At 37.5% G+C, this 20935-nt stretch overlaps 2 protein-coding genes across 4 annotated transcripts; both read left to right on the top strand.

The window, feature by feature from the left end:
* Positions 1–883: 883 nt before the first annotated feature.
* Positions 884–2944, top strand: LOC103980982 (bidirectional sugar transporter SWEET4). Of its 2 annotated transcripts, none has more exons than XM_065147585.1 (5): positions 884–1019; positions 1372–1408; positions 1490–1853; positions 2120–2239; positions 2586–2944. In XM_065147585.1, exons 1-5 carry the CDS (start codon positions 971–973, stop codon positions 2760–2762), a joined length of 747 nt encoding a protein of 248 aa, XP_065003657.1. In that variant the 5' UTR covers positions 884–970; the 3' UTR covers positions 2763–2944. The 2 variants fall into 2 exon arrangements, with proteins under 2 accessions (XP_065003657.1, XP_009395814.2); XM_009397539.3 differs by having other exon boundaries at positions 887–1019; positions 1475–1853.
* A 13315-nt stretch (positions 2945–16259) lies between these two features.
* LOC103980983 (uncharacterized) lies at positions 16260–20832 on the top strand. Of its 2 annotated transcripts, none has more exons than XM_018825401.2 (3): positions 16260–16507; positions 17959–18907; positions 20070–20832. In XM_018825401.2, the coding sequence occupies exons 2-3, from the start codon at positions 18138–18140 to the stop codon at positions 20551–20553; spliced, it is 1254 nt and encodes a 417-aa protein (XP_018680946.2). In that variant the 5' UTR covers positions 16260–16507; positions 17959–18137; the 3' UTR covers positions 20554–20832. The 2 variants fall into 2 exon arrangements, with proteins under 2 accessions (XP_018680946.2, XP_009395815.2); XM_009397540.3 differs by having other exon boundaries at positions 16262–16507; positions 17906–18907.
* Positions 20833–20935: the final 103 nt, after the last annotated feature.

Raw genomic sequence — 20935 nt, forward strand, 5'->3', positions numbered from 1 at the left:
GCGTCATCTGTTCAGTGTAAGAATTGTGTTCGAGGATCCTTCAACAGTGAAGAAAATTCCTAGAGACGTAATGGAGAGGAGGTTGTATACTATAATGCAATTCAAGCAGGAGGAGAATGCAGACAAGCATACATTACTGAGTTATCAGAAGGTGCCCAGAAATTGACATGCACCAAATGGGGCCCTTTAAAATAAAAAGAGATTAAGAATTTGGAATCTCCACGAGGCACAAGAGACAGAAGGTATGCACTGTGCATTCATGTACATGCACATGGGTTGGGATCCCATGAGATGTAGCCTCTGGTGGGCATTAAACACCATATTATATAGCCTTCTGATGGAAAACAAACACTGGTGTTGCAAATATAATTACCACGGAAACAAACAAAAAACTTTTCATCTATACCATCAACATCTCCTCGCTTTGTGCTCGAGTGAGTCGTCGGTTCCTTTAAGGTCTGATAAGGCATCATTCTCTGTGTGTTCGAGTATATGGTGATTAGTATTTACCATACTAAGAACTACAATAAGGGAAATCTGAACCTTCACGGATCTCATGAACTTTATTGGCATTTATTACGCTGAATGACCGATATGCTCATGGTATTGTGTCACATAAGTCATGGAGACGCGAAGGAATTCCAAAGACCATTGTTGTGGAGATTAAAGCTATACACACCGAGGAGGTAAAACGAGAAGTCAAACAATAAATTAATTCTTTGAAGGCGTCTATCTTACACCAGAGGAGTTCAAGCCGTCCAGGACCACAACTAAAAGAGAGAGACCGGTGAAAGAAGCACAGCCTAACACCCTCTCTCTGTCTCTCTGTCTGTCTCTCTCTCTCTCTCGCTATCTTTCTTAATTGACAATAATTAATTCGCGTCTATATATACTGTTCTCCGTTCGGTCTTTCAGATATCATCGCTATATTAGAGAAGCACAGAAGTTCCTAGGTTTGGTTCTTCTTTGCATGATGAGGATTTCAGCCGACACAATTCGCACAGTGTTTGGGATCCTAGGTTCGTGGAGTTCTTCATCCTTCCTATTGTGGCAATGGTGGTCATCTGATGATGTTTTCATGCGTGCAACCTTATAGTGCGCATTCAGATATCATCACTGTTTTGCCATCTTTGTGTCGAGTGAACACCCCAGTGATTCCATTGGCGAGATAGAGAGAAGGGGAGAAGGCTGTTCTCCACTGTCTGGCCACCATTACATTCGTTTTGTACTTTCCTGAGAAGCAAAAAACACCCCCAGTCACAGTTTTCTCTCCCTTAGCATGGAAATAGCATAATTTGTAGCCTATTTAAAATCGTTTATGTGCTATGCTATTCTGCAGTCATGTAATTGCTGCCTCTTTGGCTTCTGCAGGGAACGGAACCGCCCTCGTGCTGTTCTTCTCGCCAGCGTAAGCACAAGCACTACCCTTATATAGTTTTGTGTCCAGTAACTTGACTCGATCTCTTGTTATCAGCCCAACATTCCGCAGGATATGGAAGAGCGGAAGTGTGGAGCAATTCCACGCCACCCCCTACCTCGCCACCCTTCTCAACTGCATGTTCTGGATACTGTACGGCCTGCCCATGGTGCACCCCCACAGCACCTTAGTCCTCACCATCAACGGCTCCGGCCTCGTCATCGAGCTCACTTACGTGATCATCTTCCTCCTCTACTCCGAGAGGAACCAGAGGCTCCGCGTGCTACTGGTGCTGATTATCGAGATCCTTTTCGTCGGTGCAGTCGCCGCCATCGTCCTCACCATCGTCCACGGCTACGTGCGGCGCTCGTTGGTCGTCGGTGTGCTCTGTGTAATCTTCGGAACCCTCATGTACGCGTCTCCCTTATCCGTGATGGTATGTCTTCGGAACTGTAATATACGCAGTTGCATGCATCTCCTCTCTCTCTCTCTCTCTCTCTCTCACACTCTCTCTTTCTATATATATATATATATATATAGACACACACACACACACACAAATAGAAGACAGCATAAATGGCTTGCCTCATAATGCATTCTCCTTCTTCCTAACTAATAGATGCCATTGTTGCACTCTCGAGTAGTTAGGCTAATGAGAGGAGTAGGATTTGTGCTGAACTACAAGTGTTTGCATGGGTACAGAAACAGGTGATCGAGACGAAGAGCGTGGAGTTCATGCCTCTCTTCCTTTCGCTTGCTTCTTTCTTCAATGGCATATGCTGGACGATCTACGCTCTCATTCGCTTTGACCTCTTCATCACTGTAACTCTCTCTCCTCCCACCGACACTAAATTTCCCCTTTTGTTTTGCTGAATATAAATATATATTTTCAAGGAAAATAAAAAATAAAAGACCCCTCGTGGTCAACTATCGGTTGACCACTATCCATTTGGATAAACAGCGGGACCCACCTGTGGGGCCATGGCAAGGTAAGTAGTCGGGTCGAAAGAGTAGCTCAGAACATATATTTCATTCCAGATTAAGAGAACATCATCAGGTGATTAATTTTCACAAAATAACGATAAATTGTGACCATATACTAATTAATTAAACCTTGGATCGTAATGTATTGCATAATGAGTGCCTAAAAAATGCTTGCTATCTTCAGATTCCAAATGGCTTGGGCGTGGCATTTGCAGTCGGTCAGCTGATACTGTACATGATGTACCGTGGATCGACGGTGCAACAGATGAAAGAACGGAAGCAGAAGATGGAGATGGGACTCGTGAATACGAATGGAAGCTTAAAAGACGACCTGGAAAACGGGACCAAGATCGGAAATTGACGAGTCCGGCGATGTCTCCCGATACCAACAATAATAACGCTAAACCCTAAAAATGGGCACATCAAGCTGTGTGTTTTGTTAGCTCCACTTAATCCTTCTTCACCTCTTAATATACGAGCGAAAGGTTACTTGATGTTCAGAAAAGTTTGAAAGTGCTTTAATATCTCAACTTTTCGATCAAAGCCTTTTGCATATTTCTTATTTAAAAAAAATAAACTTAAAATTTGATTGATATTATTTATTTTAAAAAAAAATAAAAAAATGAAACCCATGACCATTAAGAGCTTTGAATATTGGGAAATCTCCGATGCTGCAACCCTTTACAATCAGTGGAACTTATTGTAGTGGCAGGCCCCCCTGTTGGGCTGATGGCCCATATTTAGCCCATGTGGGCTTTATCAGCCCACAGCCCATACCCTCTCTTAACCTAACCCTAATTAAGATTAGGGGGGTGTGGTGGCTGCGTTTTAGAGGCAGATTAAGACGATAAAAAGGCAGATCTTAGAGGCCACGGGATTCCAAAGAGAAGAAGGAGATCAAGGCAGAAAAGGAAGAGAAAGAAAGGGAAGAAGACAAGGACAACGCAGAGAGACTGTTCACAATCATCTAGCAGTGTTCTCATCTCAGGTTAGATCAAATCTACAGTAGACTTTTGCTGTGATTACTTGGGGAGGTTTTAGATATTGTGGGCAGTGACGTGATCCTTGTATCCCAGTTATTCTCTTGTGGTTGTTGCTAGGGTTTTGGGCAAGAGATTGAGATTTGTATATTCATTATTCTCATAGTGGATTATCTCTAGTTTGCCCCGTGGTTTTTACCCTTCACATTGAAGGGGTTTTCCACGTATATCTTGGTGTTCTGTTTGATTGTGTTTCCATTTTATTCCGCTGCGTATTTTGGTCTTCTAGTATTTGTTCCTATACAAAGGTTATTCCTCTTTTTATCCCCATCAACTGGTATCAGAGCGGGGTTTTGGTGATTTAATTTTTGTATTTGAACATGGAGGCCAGTAATATTTCTCGCATGATTAGTTTGAATGGAAATAATTGGATGATATGGAAACCAAGAATGGAAGATCTCTTGTATTGCAAAGATTTGTATGGACCTTTGCAGGGGGATAATGCAAAACCTACAACTATGACAGATGATGAGTGGAAGAGGTTAGATCGAAAAACAATTGGGTTTATTAGACAGTGGCTTGATGATAGTGTCTTTCACCATGTTTCTACTGAAATTTCTGCATATTCTCTTTGGAAAAAATTGGAAAGTCTCTATGAAAGAAAAACAGCTGGCAACAAAGCTTTTTTGATCAGAAAACTTGTGAACCTAAAATATAGAGAGGGTGCTTCTATTGCTGAGCATTTGAATGAAATGCAGAGTATTATTAACCAGTTATCCTCTATGAAAATGTCTCTTGATGATGAGTTGCAGGCATTGTTACTTCTCAGTTCATTACCAGAAAGTTGGGAGACACTGGTGGTTTCCCTCAGTAATTCTGCGCCAGATGGTATTGTCACTATGAGTCAAGTAACAAGCAGTTTGTTGAATGAGGAGTTGAGAAGAAAGAGTTCAGCAACATCTCAGAATGATTCACAGTCACTTATCTCAGAGAACAGAGGAAGGTCAAAGTCCAGAAGCAGTTCACGTATGGGTAGGAGCAAGTCAAGATCAAGAAAAGATATTGTTTGCTATAACTGTGGTGAGAAAGGACATTACAAGAACCAATGTAAGCAACCTAAGAAGAACAAGAAAAAGGGAAAAGAAGTGGAGTCTACAGAGTCAAAGGATAATACTACAGCTACAGTGCAGGGTGATGATTATTTGATTTTGTCTCCTTCTGATGATATTTTTTCTTGTGTGTGTCAGGATCTTGAGTGGGTGATTGACACAGGTGCTTCTTATCATGCTACACCTCGGAGGGAGTTTTTTGCTACATACAGGTCTGGAAACTTTGGTGTTGTCAAGATGGGCAACTATGGCACAGCAGACATCATTGGCATGGGTGATATCCATTTAAAGACCAACCTTGGCTGCAAGTTGGTACTTAAGGATGTGAGACATGTGGTTGACTTGAGGCTGAATTTAATTTCAGTTGGAAGACTAGATGATGAAGACTATGAAAGCAGATTTCACAGAGGGCAATGGAAACTCAGTAAGGGTTCTCTTGTTATAGCTAATGGAAAGAAATGTCATGCTTTGTACAGGTTGCAGGCTAAAGCTTATGGTGAGCAGTTAAATGCTACAGAGAAAGACTTCAGTATGGAGTTGTGGCATAGGCGATTGGGACACATGAGCGAGAAGGGGCTGCAAACTCTTTCCAAGAGAGAGGTATTACCAGATCTCAGAGGTATACATCTGAACCCTTGTATTGATTGTTTAGCTGGTAAACAACATAGAGTTTCATTTGCTAGTGCTGCTTTGTCTAGAAAAATGCATGTCTTAGACCGTGTTTATACAGATGTATGTGGTCCTTTGAGGACAAAAACTCCTGGTGGATCTGTTGATGTTCTTGGTATAAGTGGTGCACTTTATTTTGTCACTTTTATAGATGATTTTTCTAGGAAAGTTTGGGCCTATGCTTTGAAGACCAAAGATCAGGTTATTAATGTCTTTAAAGAGTTTCATGCCAGGGTTGAAAGGGAGACAGAAAGAAAATTGAAATGCATAAGATCAGATAATGGTGGTGAGTATACAGGATTGTTTAATGACTATTGCAGGTCACATGGAATCCAACATGAGATGACAATTCCTGGTACACCTCAGCATAATGCAATTGCAGAGAGGATGAACCGCACCATCATGGAAAAGATCAGATGTATGCTTTCACAGGCCAAGCTACCCAAAAGGTTTTGGGATGAGGCTTTGAGGACTGCAGTTGATGTGATCAACTTATCACCATGTACAGCCCTAGATGGTGATGTTGCAGAGCATGTATGGTCAGGGAAAGATGTTTCCTACAAGCATTTGAAAGTGTTTGGTTGTCGTGCATTTGCACATGTTCCAGATAATGAGAGGTCCAAGCTGGATGGTAAGTCTAAAGAATGTATTTTTCTTGGTTACTCACATGATCAGTTTGGTTACAGGCTTTGGAATCCAGAAAAGCAGAAGGTGTTCAGGAGCAGAGATGTGATCTTCTTTGAGGATCAAACCTTTGAGGATTTGAAGAAGAAGGCACCAGCCAAGACTTCTGCAGAAGGATTAGCAGATTGTGACCCAGTTACTCCTCTAGTATATCAGGGTGATGGGGGAGATATGCAGGAAGATGGTGTAGAACCTGATATTGATCTACCTGTAGGACATGTTGAGCAAGAAGAAGTAGGAGAGCAAGTTCCCGCAGAACCTCAGTTGAGAAGATCTTCTAGACAACGTCAACCTTCCAGAAGATACTCTACAGATGAGTATGTGATGCTTACTGATGCAGGTGAACCAGAGAGTTACCAGGAAGCAGTTGAGAGTGAGCAGAAAGAGAAGTGGTTAGCTGCTATGCAGGAAGAGATGGATGCTCTTCAGAAGAACCACACTTATGATTTGGTGCTGCTACCAAATGGAATGAAGGCCTTGAAGAACAAGTGGGTTTTTAGGTTGAAGACTCAAGAATATTGTTCTCAACCAAAGTACAAAGCTAGATTGGTTGTGAAAGGCTTTGGTCAAAAGAAAGGTATTGACTTTGAAGAGATATTTTCTCCTGTTGTTAAAATGTCTTCTATTCGTGTTGCTCTTGGTATTGCTGCTAGCCAGGACTTGGAGGTTGAGCAGTTAGATGTGAAGACAGCTTTCCTTCATGGTGATTTGGAGGAGGAAATTTATATGGAGCAACCAGAAGGCTTCAAAGTCAAAGGTAAAGATAATTTTGTCTGCAAATTGAAGAAGAGCTTGTATGGGCTAAAGCAAGCTCCAAGACAGTGGTACAGAAAGTTTGATTCATTTATGACAGAAAATGGATACAAAAGAACGGCTTCAGATCATTGTGTGTACATCAAATGGTTTGGTGAGGATTTTATTATTCTCTTACTTTATGTTGATGACATGCTTATTCTTGGGAAAGATATGTCTAAAATTGACAGGTTGAAGAAGGAAATGAGTGAGTCTTTTGCAATGAAGGACATGGGGCCAGCAAAGCAAATACTGGGCATGCAGATTTCTCGTGACAGGAAAAACAAGAAGATTTGGTTGTCACAGGAGAAATACATCGAGAAGGTATTGGAAAGATTCAGTATGAGCAATGCTAAGCCAGTTGGTTCTCCTCTTGCAGGTCACTTCAAGTTGTGCTCAGAACAGAGTCCGTCAAATGATGAGGAGAAGGAGAAAATGCAAAAGGTTCCTTATGCTTCAGCAGTTGGAAGTTTAATGTATGCAATGGTATGTACGAGGTCAGACATCGCATATGCAGTGGGTGTTACTAGCAGATTTCTTGCAAATCCAGGCAAAGAGCACTGGGCAGCGGTGAAGTGGATTTTTAGATATCTCAGAGGGAGCTCTAAGGTTTGTTTAAGCTTTGGAGGTGGACCACCTGTGTTGACAGGTTACACAGATGCAGATATGGCCAGAGATATAGATACGAGGAAGTCTACTTCAGGTTATGTACTTACTTTTGCAGGGGGAGCTGTGTCATGACAATCCAGGTTACAAAGGTGTATTGCTCTCTCCACCACAGAAGCAGAATATATTGCTGCTACAGAGGTATGCAAAGAAATGTTATGGATGAAAGAATTCTTACAAGAATTGGGGCTGAAACAGGAAAATTATGTGGTGCATTGTGACAGCCAGAGTGCCATCCATTTGTGTAAGAACCCAATGTTTCATTCCAAGTCAAAGCATATAGATGTCAGATACCACTGGATTCGAAATGTATTTGAAGAGAAGCAGTTGCAGCTTCAGAAAATTCATACAGATGACAACGGAGCAGACATGTTAACGAAGACCTTACCAAAAGAAAGACTGGAGATATGCCGACAGTTGGTCGGCATGGCTTCACATTGAGGAGTCATGGGACAGCCTCCCTTATGGGCTGAAGGGGGAGGTTGTTGGGCTGATGGCCCATATTCAGCCCATGTGGGCTTTATCAGCCCACAGCCCACACCCTCTCTTAACCTAACCCTAATTAAGATTAGGGGGGTGTGGTGGCTGCGTTTTAGAGGCAGATTAAGGCGATAAAAAGGCAGCAACGAGGCAGATCTTGGAGGCCACGGGATTCCAAAGAGAAGAAGGAGATCAAGGCAGAAAAGGAAGAGAAAGAAAGGGAAGAAGACAAGGACAACGCAGAGAGACTGTTCACAATCATCTAGCAGTGTTCTCATCTCAGGTTAGATCAAATCTACAGTAGACTCTTGCTGTGATTACTTGGGGAGGTTTTAGATATTGTGGGCAGTGACGTGATCCTTGTATCCCAGTTATTCTCTTGTGGTTGTTGCTAGGGTTTTGGGCAAGAGATTGAGATTTGTATATTCATTATTCTCATAGTGGATTATCTCTAGTTTGCCCCGTGGTTTTTACCCTTCACATTGAAGGGGTTTTCCACGTATATCTTGGTGTTCTGTTTGATTGTGTTTCCATTTTATTCCGCTGCGTATTTTGGTCTTCTAGTATTTGTTCCTATACAAAGGTTATTCCTCTTTTTATCCCCATCACCCCCCCATGCATTCCATTGGTTCATTCTCATTTCCCACACCAATTTTATTTTCTACCAAGACTTGACATGCTTTGACGCCCCACGGTAGAGAATTCTGCTGCAAGGAACACCCGTTTGAACGAACACTTGGTTTGTGATCAATTAAGCATCCTTTGACGCTAACTCCATGGGCCATGATTTGGTTGCACGGTGCCACCGACCCCATTGGATCCTCCGAGTTATGGATTCGGGTCAACTCGAATCGACAAGAGGCAAATGGCCCCTGGATTAATCAACCATCTAGGTTACAATTTTGCACATCCTTAAACCAATCAATTAAGGATATTTATAGCTTTTACTGACGTAATTTCATTTAAGGGTGAATTCTAATAAAAATCTCTAACTTTTTTTTTTTTGAGAAAACATCCAAAGTTTAAAAAATTCAGATAAAATATTTATTTTTAAAAATAATAATTTTACCATGTCAGTCATCACCCCACTCCCTTAAGCGCCTATGCTGAGTTGGTAATGTTGATCGTCCCCCACCTTTTCTCTCATCACTTGTGTCTTCATGCATGAACTAGTTTCATCGATCACTCCTCTTCTTCCCCCCTAACTTGCTTACCTTCATACACGAGTTAGGTAGGTAACATCGATATCTCCCCGCTTGCACCTTCGCATGAGTGCCGACTGGCGAGCCAACCATGAGCAAATAGAGGCGCAACTATGATTAGGGTTGCAACGAAATTTTTTTAAAATTATGGGGATAAAATGATCATTTCAGATATTAATTTTTTTCTTTCAAACTTGGGACACTCTGCGAGAAAAATCCAAAGTTAAGAATTTTTTCTTTCAAAAAATCACCCTTCATTTAATTTACAACACATTAAACCTATATAGAAATCATATTATATCATTAGTGGCATAACATGTATTCGCTAGTTATATATCATCCATGAAATATTACTTTGGATTTTAATTGCACATCCAAATCATTTATTAATGGATATTTTATTAAAAATACCTTTGTAATGAGTTTTTACTATATTGTCATGAATAAATCTATACATAGGGTATTCAATATAATGTTTCTATGTATTCGTATATATTGGTTTTATTCATGCTTTACAAAGCATATAAAGGGCTTATAGTATGCTTAATAGCCCTATTTTAGTTGACTTTTGTAGTCATTTTAGTCATGTAAATATAGGTTATATGCAATAATCATATAGAGATAAAATTGTCCAAAAATAGGCTATCCAAGCAACCATTTTGGGAGTTTTCTAACTCCACAGAGTAGTACAAAATATCAATCAATAGAACACTATAGAACTACTCGGGTGGCAAATGGCTGGATGGGTCTTTGGTATAGTATATAAGGCTGGTTTATTGTCTTATTTCCTAATAGTATCAAATAAGCATTTGTAGGGACTTTCGATCATAGTGGATATCCTTGGGCTTTTTGTTGAGTGATCATTCAAAGTTTACGAAGTTTACGATTATAATTTACATGGTCTATTAAGTCTTTGCTAAAATATTTGGTTGTGGGATCTCGAGTTAAAGGCTTCTTTAAACCCTTTATTTTTATAGGTCTTCAGGGGATCATAAAAGGTTTTGGAGAAGTTGATACTTTACGAATGAATACACAATGGTATCGCACGACTTAAACAAAAACAATCAAGCCCATCATATATGGTATCATAGTAGAACAAGTGTCTTTGAAAATATTTGATATGCAAACGTGGAGGGACTTAATGGAGCTACGCTATTTGATGGAAATAAGCATAGAGACGCAGGGAATAGTTGCTCAAAGGAGCGAGCATCTGAAATTGGTATTTAGAGAACTGTCTAGACATTCATACGATAGGCACCATGAGGATAAGTGAACTGAAAGGAACATATAGCACACAAAGATTAAGATGACTGAGTTCGAGCTATAGCTCAATGTTAGTAATTAAATCCTAATGGTGCTAAAGGCAAGCGGGAGCGCGTAGCAAAAGATGAGACCATATACATAGGGATGAGTTTCTCAGTGATCAAAAAAGTTACGCAAGGCTTATAAATGTAAGAAAAAACATAAAAAAATTGGTATTTATGCAAGGGTTTGTATGCGAGTGACACTATCAATGACCATCCCAAGATGATCAAAACTCGACACTATAAAGTATGAAAACTTTCTCTTCGGTATAGAAATGATATGTTTGTAGGAAGCTAAAGTGTACATCAGGTTCAACATATTTTTAAGCCTTGAGAGGAACATAGGGAGTTGTGTTTGTGAAAAGTTATAGTATAGCAAATGCATTTGTAATGATGAAACAATGCATGGTTTATTTAGTAAGGCAGAATAGTTCAAAGAGATGGTGGTCTCTATAACTTCTAAAGGAAAAAATATAGAAAAGAAAGTTGCTCTAGAAGGATAAATCTTAGTTCTTTAGAAAGAGAATCATATTCAATTGACTAAAATGTTGAGGGAGGTACCTCAAGATGGAAGTTCTACAAAGCTTAACAAACTAAGTAAGTGATAAGAAGTTATCACATAATCTAGCATTAGGTAATGCATTGGTAGATGCATTGTGAAATCAAATGAAGGTATACTTAGAGTCAATGTGGAGATCAATCTCAATGGAAGATTGGCCGGCCCATGGAGTGGTGGATGCAAGGGCTACTATCATCTAAATGCGAATTGAGGAGAGTAGCAACTTAGGTGAAACTTGGTTAAGTATCAAACCACATAAAAGGTGCTGACATAAAAGACAAAACATTAAGCAAATATGCAAAACTTTCCTTAGACAACGGTCAAAAACATAAACTTTTATAGAGAATGATGGAATCATGACATTCTATGAGTTCTTTATTCTGATAGAGTGGGCTCATTTTGTATAGTGCCAAAGTCGAAATGAGCTTCGAGGCACATGCACTTTATCTTGGTGAATCAATTGATAGATAAACTAAGGTAACTCAACTTGCAGAGTTGAAATTCAAGTTAAAAGGCCATAGCTCAGGATAAGAGGATGCGAGAGGCAGATATTCTTTAAGAATATGTCATAGTACTACCATTTAAATTGTCACAAAGAGAAGTTATGCATAACAAAGATTGTGCTAGAGGTAAAGACCTAAGATGCAGACAATGATGCACTAATTTTAATAAAATCGATGGATTTCAAGAGTTGTTGGGTGATAAACTATCCAAAAGCTGTGCTTCATTTGTGTGTGATCCAAGAGTGGGTAGACAAAGGTTGATTGCTAAAAGAGTATACATAATTGAATATAATAAAGGCCCTACGATGTGTTAGCGGATGCTATAAATGAAGCAATTATAGTTCGAGTTCATCACACAAAAATTAAAAATTTAATGGAGATGTTATCAAGAGGTGACAAGGTTATAACAGATCATGATGGAATAGTTTGAGGTAATTTAACAACACTGGAGAAGTCTCATAAGGGACTTGTTCATATGGAGATATGATTAGGAGTTATTGGGAGCTCCACTTTGGTGAGCAACAAAAAAACAATAAGGCTTATGGATTTAAGGAGTGAATATCATGATATCACAAAGATATATTTTTTGTGTGTACCATTGAGAGAGAATTTTAAGTGCAAATACCAATGAGTTTTATGGGGGACTTGATCATACATAGGTATGATCATAGTGGTTAGGGCATTGGACTACTTTATAACTCATATTCATTTAAAAAAGTACGATAAGGTGAAGGACAAGGCTAAGCAAGTGAATATTGCTACCAATGATGTAAAGGAGAATAGAATTGGTGCTAGCCCTACAACATGATGGCATAGGTAATGCATGAGAGTTAAATACATTTTTTCATCAATCAAAGGGAATTACTTGGAGAATACAAAAGTGTTGAAGCAAGTGGTTGAAAGAGGCAAGAAGGTAATGATGAGTTTAGAGGAACTTAGTTGTCCAAAATTAAGTATCAGTTAGAATGAGCATGGATTCAAAGAAGGGACATGACACCATAGAGGTAAATTTATTGAGTGCAACGAAAAGGAATACAGATGCGAAGTAACGAATAGTAGAGCCATAAGTATAGAAGCACTATGGTATCATAGAGACAAGACTTCCGTGGAGTCATCGATCTCTTGTTCTCATTAAGGGAGAATATATGGTTATGAAAAGTATTGAGGAGGTGGAGAATATAAAGCAAACTCTAAGCACTAAGACAAAATAAAAGGGTAGAAGTTAAGAAACTTCATAAGATTAGTGTTGGTAAACTTCTCATCAAAATAATCGAAAATGAGGGACTTTGGGTTGATACAGGAGTGCTCGACCAAGGAACAAAGTATCTAGTATGTGGTGTTGTACCCTTTTTGCTTAGAGGAGTAGATAATAAAAATAATAGAGAATGTGATATGATCCCACATGTAACCAAAACCAACAGAGACTTGCTCTAATTAAGGTAAAATCTTACTCTTTTGGAGTAAAATTCTTGCATTCTAGAAGTTTGATTGTAATGCGAAAGTAAATACTATTAGCTAATTTACACAAGGAGTGTAAAGATTTTAAGTAATTTAAAAGTATGAGCGAAGAGTAAGTGAATACTAATAATTAGCTTGATACATGAAGTATAATTCTCGAAGAGACGGGTGAAGTCAAGTCACATTTATCTTTTTAACTCTTAATAGAATGAGGGAGGCATTCACTTATCAAATACTCTTAATTATTTGGCAGAGGAGCTATGTAATTATTTAAACACTCTTCGAAGAGACATAATGACAGATAGCAATTATCAAATCTTTACCAATAATGATTAGTTCTATCGAAAATATATTGTTCACTTTATTTTCAAACATAATATAAATCAAAACGAATATGATGCAGACTTACTTATAGGTGAAAATTAAGCATAAGAGAAATCAATGGATAAATTTTATAAAGGAAAAACTTCAAAACTTCAAAGTCTGCAAAACGAAACTCGTTAAAACTTGAACAGGCACCCATCCTGTTTAGTCAACAAAGATATTTGAGAAATTAGTACATGATAAGAAAAGTATTTTTCTTTATTTAAGAGATTCATAAAGAACTAACAAAAATTAGTATAACTCAATCAATATTACACCAAAATTAGAGTCACTTGTGAGTTGAAGTAATGTTGGTGAATCAAAGTTTGAATTACTCAATAACAACGATGAATAGCAATTGCGAGTCTAAAGGCACGTTATAACTAGAGTAAAAGATTATAGATACAACAAAGGTAAAATGAGGTAACATCCTTAAAGGCTCCAATGAAGATATTGAATGAATAAGTGAGGACAAATATTATGGACAAGTTTATACACAAAGTGTTTGATGTAATATTTCTGAGTATTAGTGTCTTTCAATTTTGTTTATATTTTACACAACATGTAGAAGGCTTATAGTAAGCTTAACGTTCTTATTTTGGTTGGCTTTTATGGTCATTTTAGTCTTGTAATTATAGGTTATGTGCAGTTATCGTATAGTGGTAAAACTACTAAAAAATAAACTATCCAAGTAGTTATTTGAGGGGTTTTCTAACTTCACAAAGTAGTATGAAGTATCAACCAATATAACACCCTAAATCTACACAGGTGCCACATGACTTGATAGGCCTTTGAGATAATATCTAAGTTTGAATTGTATATCAAGTGTTTGCTAAAATATTTACTTATAGGATCCTGAGTTAAATACTTCCTCTAACTCGTCTTCTCTTTTGCAGATCCTTAAGGGATCATAAGAGGTTTCAAGAAGACTGATCATTTGTGGATAGACATAGGAGTGTATCGCATGACTTAGACAAATATAGCTAAGTCCGTGATAAGATAACACATTATTTGATTTTTACTAAAGGGTACTATTTTTTAACTTTGATCAAAATACTATCAATAAAATCATAAAAAGATGATGATTATGTATCTATCGTTTGACTCAATTTTTTAGAAATAAACTAAGTTTTTAAAGATGAATCATACCATATCGATTCAATTAAACACTAGCTATTCAATTTAATTGAACCATAGATTGCCCATTGAATTTTCTAAATTATCTCATATCTCCTCCACCTCATTGGTTTTCACCTCCTCACTCTCTCCTTTAGTTTCCTTTTCTCCCTACTCCACTTCTCTCTTGGCTTCCTCCTCCTTAGCCTCCACCTTCTCTTCCTCTCCTTAGTCAACCCCCTTCACCCCCCCCCCCCCCCCCCCCACCCCCTCCTCCTCATCATCTTCTCATCATCTTTTTTTCTTCTTATCGGTTGCTCCTTCCCTCCCTCTCCTCTTCCTCCTTCGCCTTCTCATAGTTTATCTAGATTAGCTATTACACTTAAGTTACATTTGCATTTGAGTTATGCTTGAGTTACATTTTTTATAGAATATATTAAAAAATATATTAATTTTTATATAAAAAGTATCTTAAATTTATAATAAAACTAAGAAAACTCGAGTTATCCTAAAAAATATATTAATTTCTATATAAAATTATCATAAATTACCTAAAAAAGTCATCACACTAAGTTAAAATCGAGTTATAATATTTCATAGAATATATTAAAAAATATTATTTTTATATAAATTTATTCTTAATATATAATAAATTAGAAATATATCTTAATAGTTGGTGAGAAGTTTGGATTTATTTGATGAAAATTAACTCGAGTTACATTCGATTTACACTCGATCATATATTCAACAAAAAAATTTTCACAAATGGATGGTGATTCAGCCAGGCATCCAATAGTGTATTGCATAGAAGAAATTGTATCACATTTCTAAGGGGCTAATATTCTATTTAAAAATTTTAATCATCCTATATTTTAAAAAAAATGATGCTAAATATCTTATAATAATGTGTTAGTAATTTTGTAGAAGTTTGGATTGGTTTAGTAAAGATTAACTCCAGTTATACTCGATCATCAGAAATTAGGAGGAATGATGTTATATATCTCACAATCATTATTAGTAATTTCGGAGAAGTTTGAATTAGTTTGATAAAAAATAACTTGAATTATATTCAGGTTATACTCGATCACATATTCAACACTAAAATATCTTATTTCAAAAATTAATCACCCTAAATTTATAAAAAAATAAAAATATTACTAAATATATTAGAATGTCACCCTAAGAGTTTCACGATAAATTTGGTGAAAATTCAAAGAATTACACTCAATTACATATTCAACTAAAAAATATTATATTTTAAAAATTAATACTAAATATATTATCATCTCACCTTAATAGTTTTAAATAAGTTTGGATAAATTTGATGAAAATTTAATGACTTATACTCATCACCGATTCAACATAAAAATAATTTATTTAAAAATTATTCACTCTAAAATCATAAAAAATTAAATAATTTAAAATCATGTGTTAGTAATTTTAAAGAAACTTGGATTGATACGATAAAAATATATTAGTTATACTCGAGTTATTGTCGCATTACACTCGGATTATACTTGTTGACAGATTCAATAAAATTTGATCTAATATATTATAATTGGACTCGATCCAATCCGAATCGATTGAATCTGAATTGTGATGCTTAGATCAGATTGGCTGTGGATATATGATTTAACTCGATTCAAGAGTATTATTAAAATTAAAAAAATATTTTTTTTTCTTAAAAATTAAGGTACCAGGTAAAAGTTCAATACTAGATATTTTTTTGATAAATTATTTTTTATTAACTCCTATTATCTTATTGTATGCTGCGTGGCATTTGTGGAAATTTAATCTCAACGTTATCTACAGAAGATATCAATGGCGGGCCCACCACCGAGTATGAAATATACGTCTGGCGGGGCCCGCGTGAGAGGCCATTCGAGCGACGGGTGTCCTCTTGGCGCGATGTCGAGTAGCTTAGAGGGAAATGGATGGTTTTGGCCGGTTAAAAAAGGGGCATTAATTAGAAGAAAAAGAACAAGAAATAAAAGAATAAGGCAGGGAGAAAGCGGAGGGCGTTTGGAAGTGAGGAGGCCGATCATTCCTCGTGTTTCCTTTTTAGTCACCACCGTCTTATCGAGGCAGCGATGAATTCGGATTCATCGAGGAAGGATTTTTATCTCCTCCTGCTCTCTGAGCCTCCGCGCTCGTGCAATTCTGTAGTACGCCTCTTGGTCCCGACGATCCCTGGTCATTAGTTTCCGGAATTGCTTGCCTCGTAAGCTTCCTTCTTCTCTTCCTTATTTTTCCGGTGAAGATTTCTGGTCTCGATTTCTTGTTTGTCTGGTGGTTTTCTTGAGATTTAGAGGTGTCGGCTGTGATCGTAGCCGCTGTGTTCTTTTTCTTGTTGGAATTCTTTGGATTTTGTGTTGTTTCAATTGGGCAAGATGTCGATGATTGAAAGGTAACTAACTTAATCTGGTAAATGATTCTGTTTTGTTGAGAATATTTTGTTTGTCTTCTTAGCTTGTGTCCTCCAAATTTAGTTCATTATTGCGTGTTCAATTGCCTGATTTAAATGATTGCTGAACGTTTTTTGTTTCTGTTCTGTTGATCACTGAAGCTGCTAGTCTATTAGATTTCTAGGGTAATGATGTTACATAGTAGTCTTCTCCTTATTGTTTGTTGTAGTATCTTGGCATAATATTTGGATGTCATCAAGCTGAGGAAAACCTAAACCCTTTCTTGACAAGGGAGGTTTTGGACTATATCGTTCTGTAGATTAGTCTCTTGAGTGTGTACTTTGGATCACTTATAATGGTAGGGATCTTTTCTAAACTTGAAAGAAGGAATATCTATGTACCTACATGTATCAATAGAGAAAGAGAAATACAAGAGAAAAAATTAATGAGTGTCCATGAACGAATTGAGGCATCTAAACCAAGATTTCAATGAGAACATTAGTTATAATCTAAAACCATGTAAAAAATTATATGATTTATTACAGTACAAACTTGTTCCAATCAAATAGCTCTGCTCTTGAAACTGACAAAATCTAGCTCATATATTGGTGGCTTGGTGAAAAATAGATGATTCATGGTGAATCTATTGGGTCTATGATCAAGTATTACGAAAGTGGCCCAAATTTGAGCTATACTGGTATTAGTTTAGCCTAAACCTGTTGTAATTCCTAAATCTATATAATGACTTCTGAACTGCACAAGTTAATAAATTCATGTGTGGATTTAGTATATTATGTTTAAGTATGATTGAACCAATTAAAAATTTGACTAGCCAATTTTTATTTCACCTGACCTTTGTGTAATTAACTTGACCCAGACTGAACTGCGATAGATAGGATTTGCCATATTAGTCCAGATAGGTCAATCTGAATTTGTTGATCCAGCCGATCTTTAATTGGGATTTGTCTTTTCATTTTGGTTTGGACATGTTATATTTTGGTTCATTCTTCAAGCCGCCTAAAATTATACCAAGGATATTATTTATGGATCCCTCTAAGAAAATTTCTTGAGTCTTTGTCTTACACCATTCTGTTGCTTTCGCCTGTGTTGTATAACATGGAGAATTTGAGTTCTGCTGATAGACTTATTTTTGAGAAATTATTCAATTTTTCTCATAAATGGAGACATAACACTGACTTGTTTGCCTATGGCAGATAAATTATATAACAAGTTATTTGAGGTAATTAGCCACTAATGGCAGCTGCAGAAGCGAGGCATGCTTGGCAGCGCACTTTAAACCGTTGCCTAGTCCAGGAAGATGCAAAGCGAGCTCCAAAATTAGCTTGCTGTCCATCATCAACACCACAAACTGATTCAAGCAATGGGAATGCAGCAAGCACACATGATTGTCCTGTCGCCAATTTCATTCCTTTAAACAGGAATCAAATGAATCCTAATTTATCACCTGAAACGAAATGGTGGCTTCAGATCCAACCCAACTATGTATACCACAAGGATTTTATCTGTGAGCAACTTTGCTTCTCACGAGATGAAGTTGATGAGAAGGACATGAAAACTACAATACCAACATCAAAAATGGATGGGGACTCTTCACCAGTTGACTCTATCAACCTTGTTCTAAAAAATGAAGAGAGTTCTATGGAATCTCCTTGGATTGTATCAACAGCTTTCATGAAGCGTGGACCTGAAACAAGTGTCAAAGAGATGAATATTATGGCCAGTTCTTCACAGCATCCACTGAAGCGGAAGACAGATATGTATGATTATCTCTATAACGAGGAACAGCTTCTTGATTTGAAGTTAGTTGATCGATTAATTCCGAAGAGGTTAGAGAAGGATTCTTTGGATCTTGAAACACCTCGGGCTGGAGTTAATAAGTCTGAGCCGTGGTGGCATATTGCTGACAAAGATGAATTGGCTTCATTGGTTGCCCAAAAATCACTACAGCATATTGAAAACTGTGATCTACCGAAACCCACCCAGACCGTTCATGTTGCTAGGGACCCATTTTCTTCTCCTGATAATTTAAATACTCGTGGAAGACTTCAATCATCATTTAGTGGAAACATAAATGCTGGCATATGCAATGCCAATGAATATTCTGATAATACCTCTTTTTATGGGATCTCTGGCAACAAGAACCTTTCTTCTGACGAAGGAGACCATATGTGGATTGATTCAGACAAAATGTCCAGGCAAGACACTGTGCAGCTTGTTCTCTGTTTTTATCATTCAGCTGAACTTTGTGATTGTTTTGTGACTGCACCATGTCATTTTTCTGTTTGCATTAACCCAAAATTTAGTCACTATTTGCTATGGTGTTGAATTAACAGTTAGCCTTAAGATGTTATCTATTTCTGATCAAAATGGAAAAGTTATATAGAGTATCTGTTGTTTGCAAAGAACATTGTCTTGATTATGTGCTTGAAGTCTGGATAACCATGACCGTCGTTTGAAACTAAGTTTTGCAAATTGTGGAGAATGATCAACCATATAAATTGCAACTGTAGCAACATCAGTGGCAGTATGGAAGGCATAATTTGACTTCAGTCTAAAGAGTTAAAAAAACATCAGTGGCAGTATGGAAGGCATAATTTGACTTCAGTCTAAAGAGTTAAAAAAACGCTATTTATTTCTTTAATTTGTCACTAAAATGGAATAGGAATGGGAGGTTGATGAAGACATGTTCATAAAACTAAAATGGAATAGTCAAATGGAGAGGGGCATTTAAAGTGTGACATTGAAGTGACCTTATATTTAAACTATAAATTAGAAGAGTAATCGTGAAGGAAAATCTCTTTATGATAGTTAAGGGTGGAAACACTATGGGTTAGGCTTGTTTCTGCAAGATTGAGATGCTTATACAAAGAAAATTCTTTTCCAAACTCAGTCCTTATACAAAGATAATTCTTTTCAAAACTCAATCTTTTTATGATCATGTCAATACTTTGAACCTATACACAACCCACCTGATGTATTAGTCATATGCAGATTAATTTGAGAGAAAATCAATTAAGACGATATGATCATTCCCAGATAAGTACAAGTTCACTAATATAGCATATTGAGTTAGCTCGTCTTGGAGACTCTGGATTATTTGATTGGAAACAGTCTCATGGTTTTTAAATTTCCTAATTCCATTATTTTTTATCAAGCTCAGTTGTCAGAATCATCAGTATAGCTAACATTCAAAAACTTGGAAACAACTTGTCCTTATTTGTTTTATTAATTTGGAACAAAAAATAAGTTTTTGTTACTAACTACAGCAACTTTTGTTGTGCTTTTCTGTTTTGAATAAATGTTTTTGTTGGTAACAATGCTTACTGAAGTATCTTCTGATAAAGCAATCTTATGCAGCCATGCACAAGGCCGTGCAAATATGGAACACCATGAAATCAACCAGCCATCCGAGAGTGACCGTACGAGAGCTCAGCTGCTGGACGCACTTCGCCGTTCCCAGACCCGAGCTAGGAAAGCTGAAATGGCAGCTCAGAAAGCATACGATGAGAAGGAGCACATAGTCAAGCTGTTGTTTAGAGAGGCATCACACCTATTTGCATACAAGCAGTGGCTACTGATGTTGCAGCTCGAGAACCTCTGTCTGCAGCTCAAGATCAAGGACCATCAGCTGTCGACACTTGTTCCTGTGCTGCCATGGATGCCATCGAAGGAGAAATTATTCAGCAAAGATAAGATAACCAGCAGGAAAGTGAGGAAAAAGCACAACTGCAGTTTGTGCAAATATGCAGTTCTCTTTGCTGTCGGGTTGGGTCTGGTTGGTGCAGGGTTGCTCTTCGGCTGGACCATTGGCTGGTTGTTCCCACTTAATTGCACTCTATAGTTGCATGTAACCCAGATTTGGATTATGGCAGGTAAGATCACGTATTAGGCCCATATTTTGTGGGTTCATGGAGTGGCACAGATCATGTTCACCGGGGTCATTCCTTATGCAAGACAAGTTTTCTGCTGTACATGTAAAGGTGCTGAGACCAAGGTTCACGTGCAATTCTTATGCACTCGAAGGCTGCTGAAACTCTATGGAAAGTATGAACAGGAAAAGAAAGAAAATATCTTCATTCCTGCATGCTATTAATCTAATCATGCATGGGGGATCTTATCAGGTTGGCCGTGCTTTCTTTTATACATCAAGTTGACAGTCTGCAGCGGTTGAGAAGCGCAGAATAGTCGGATACAATAGTACTAATGAATATTACACCGGTAAT

This window comes from Musa acuminata, chromosome BXJ3-4 (assembly GCF_036884655.1).
Source record: "Musa acuminata AAA Group cultivar baxijiao chromosome BXJ3-4, Cavendish_Baxijiao_AAA, whole genome shotgun sequence".
In the NCBI taxonomy this organism is placed as follows: Eukaryota; Viridiplantae; Streptophyta; class Magnoliopsida; order Zingiberales; family Musaceae; genus Musa; species Musa acuminata.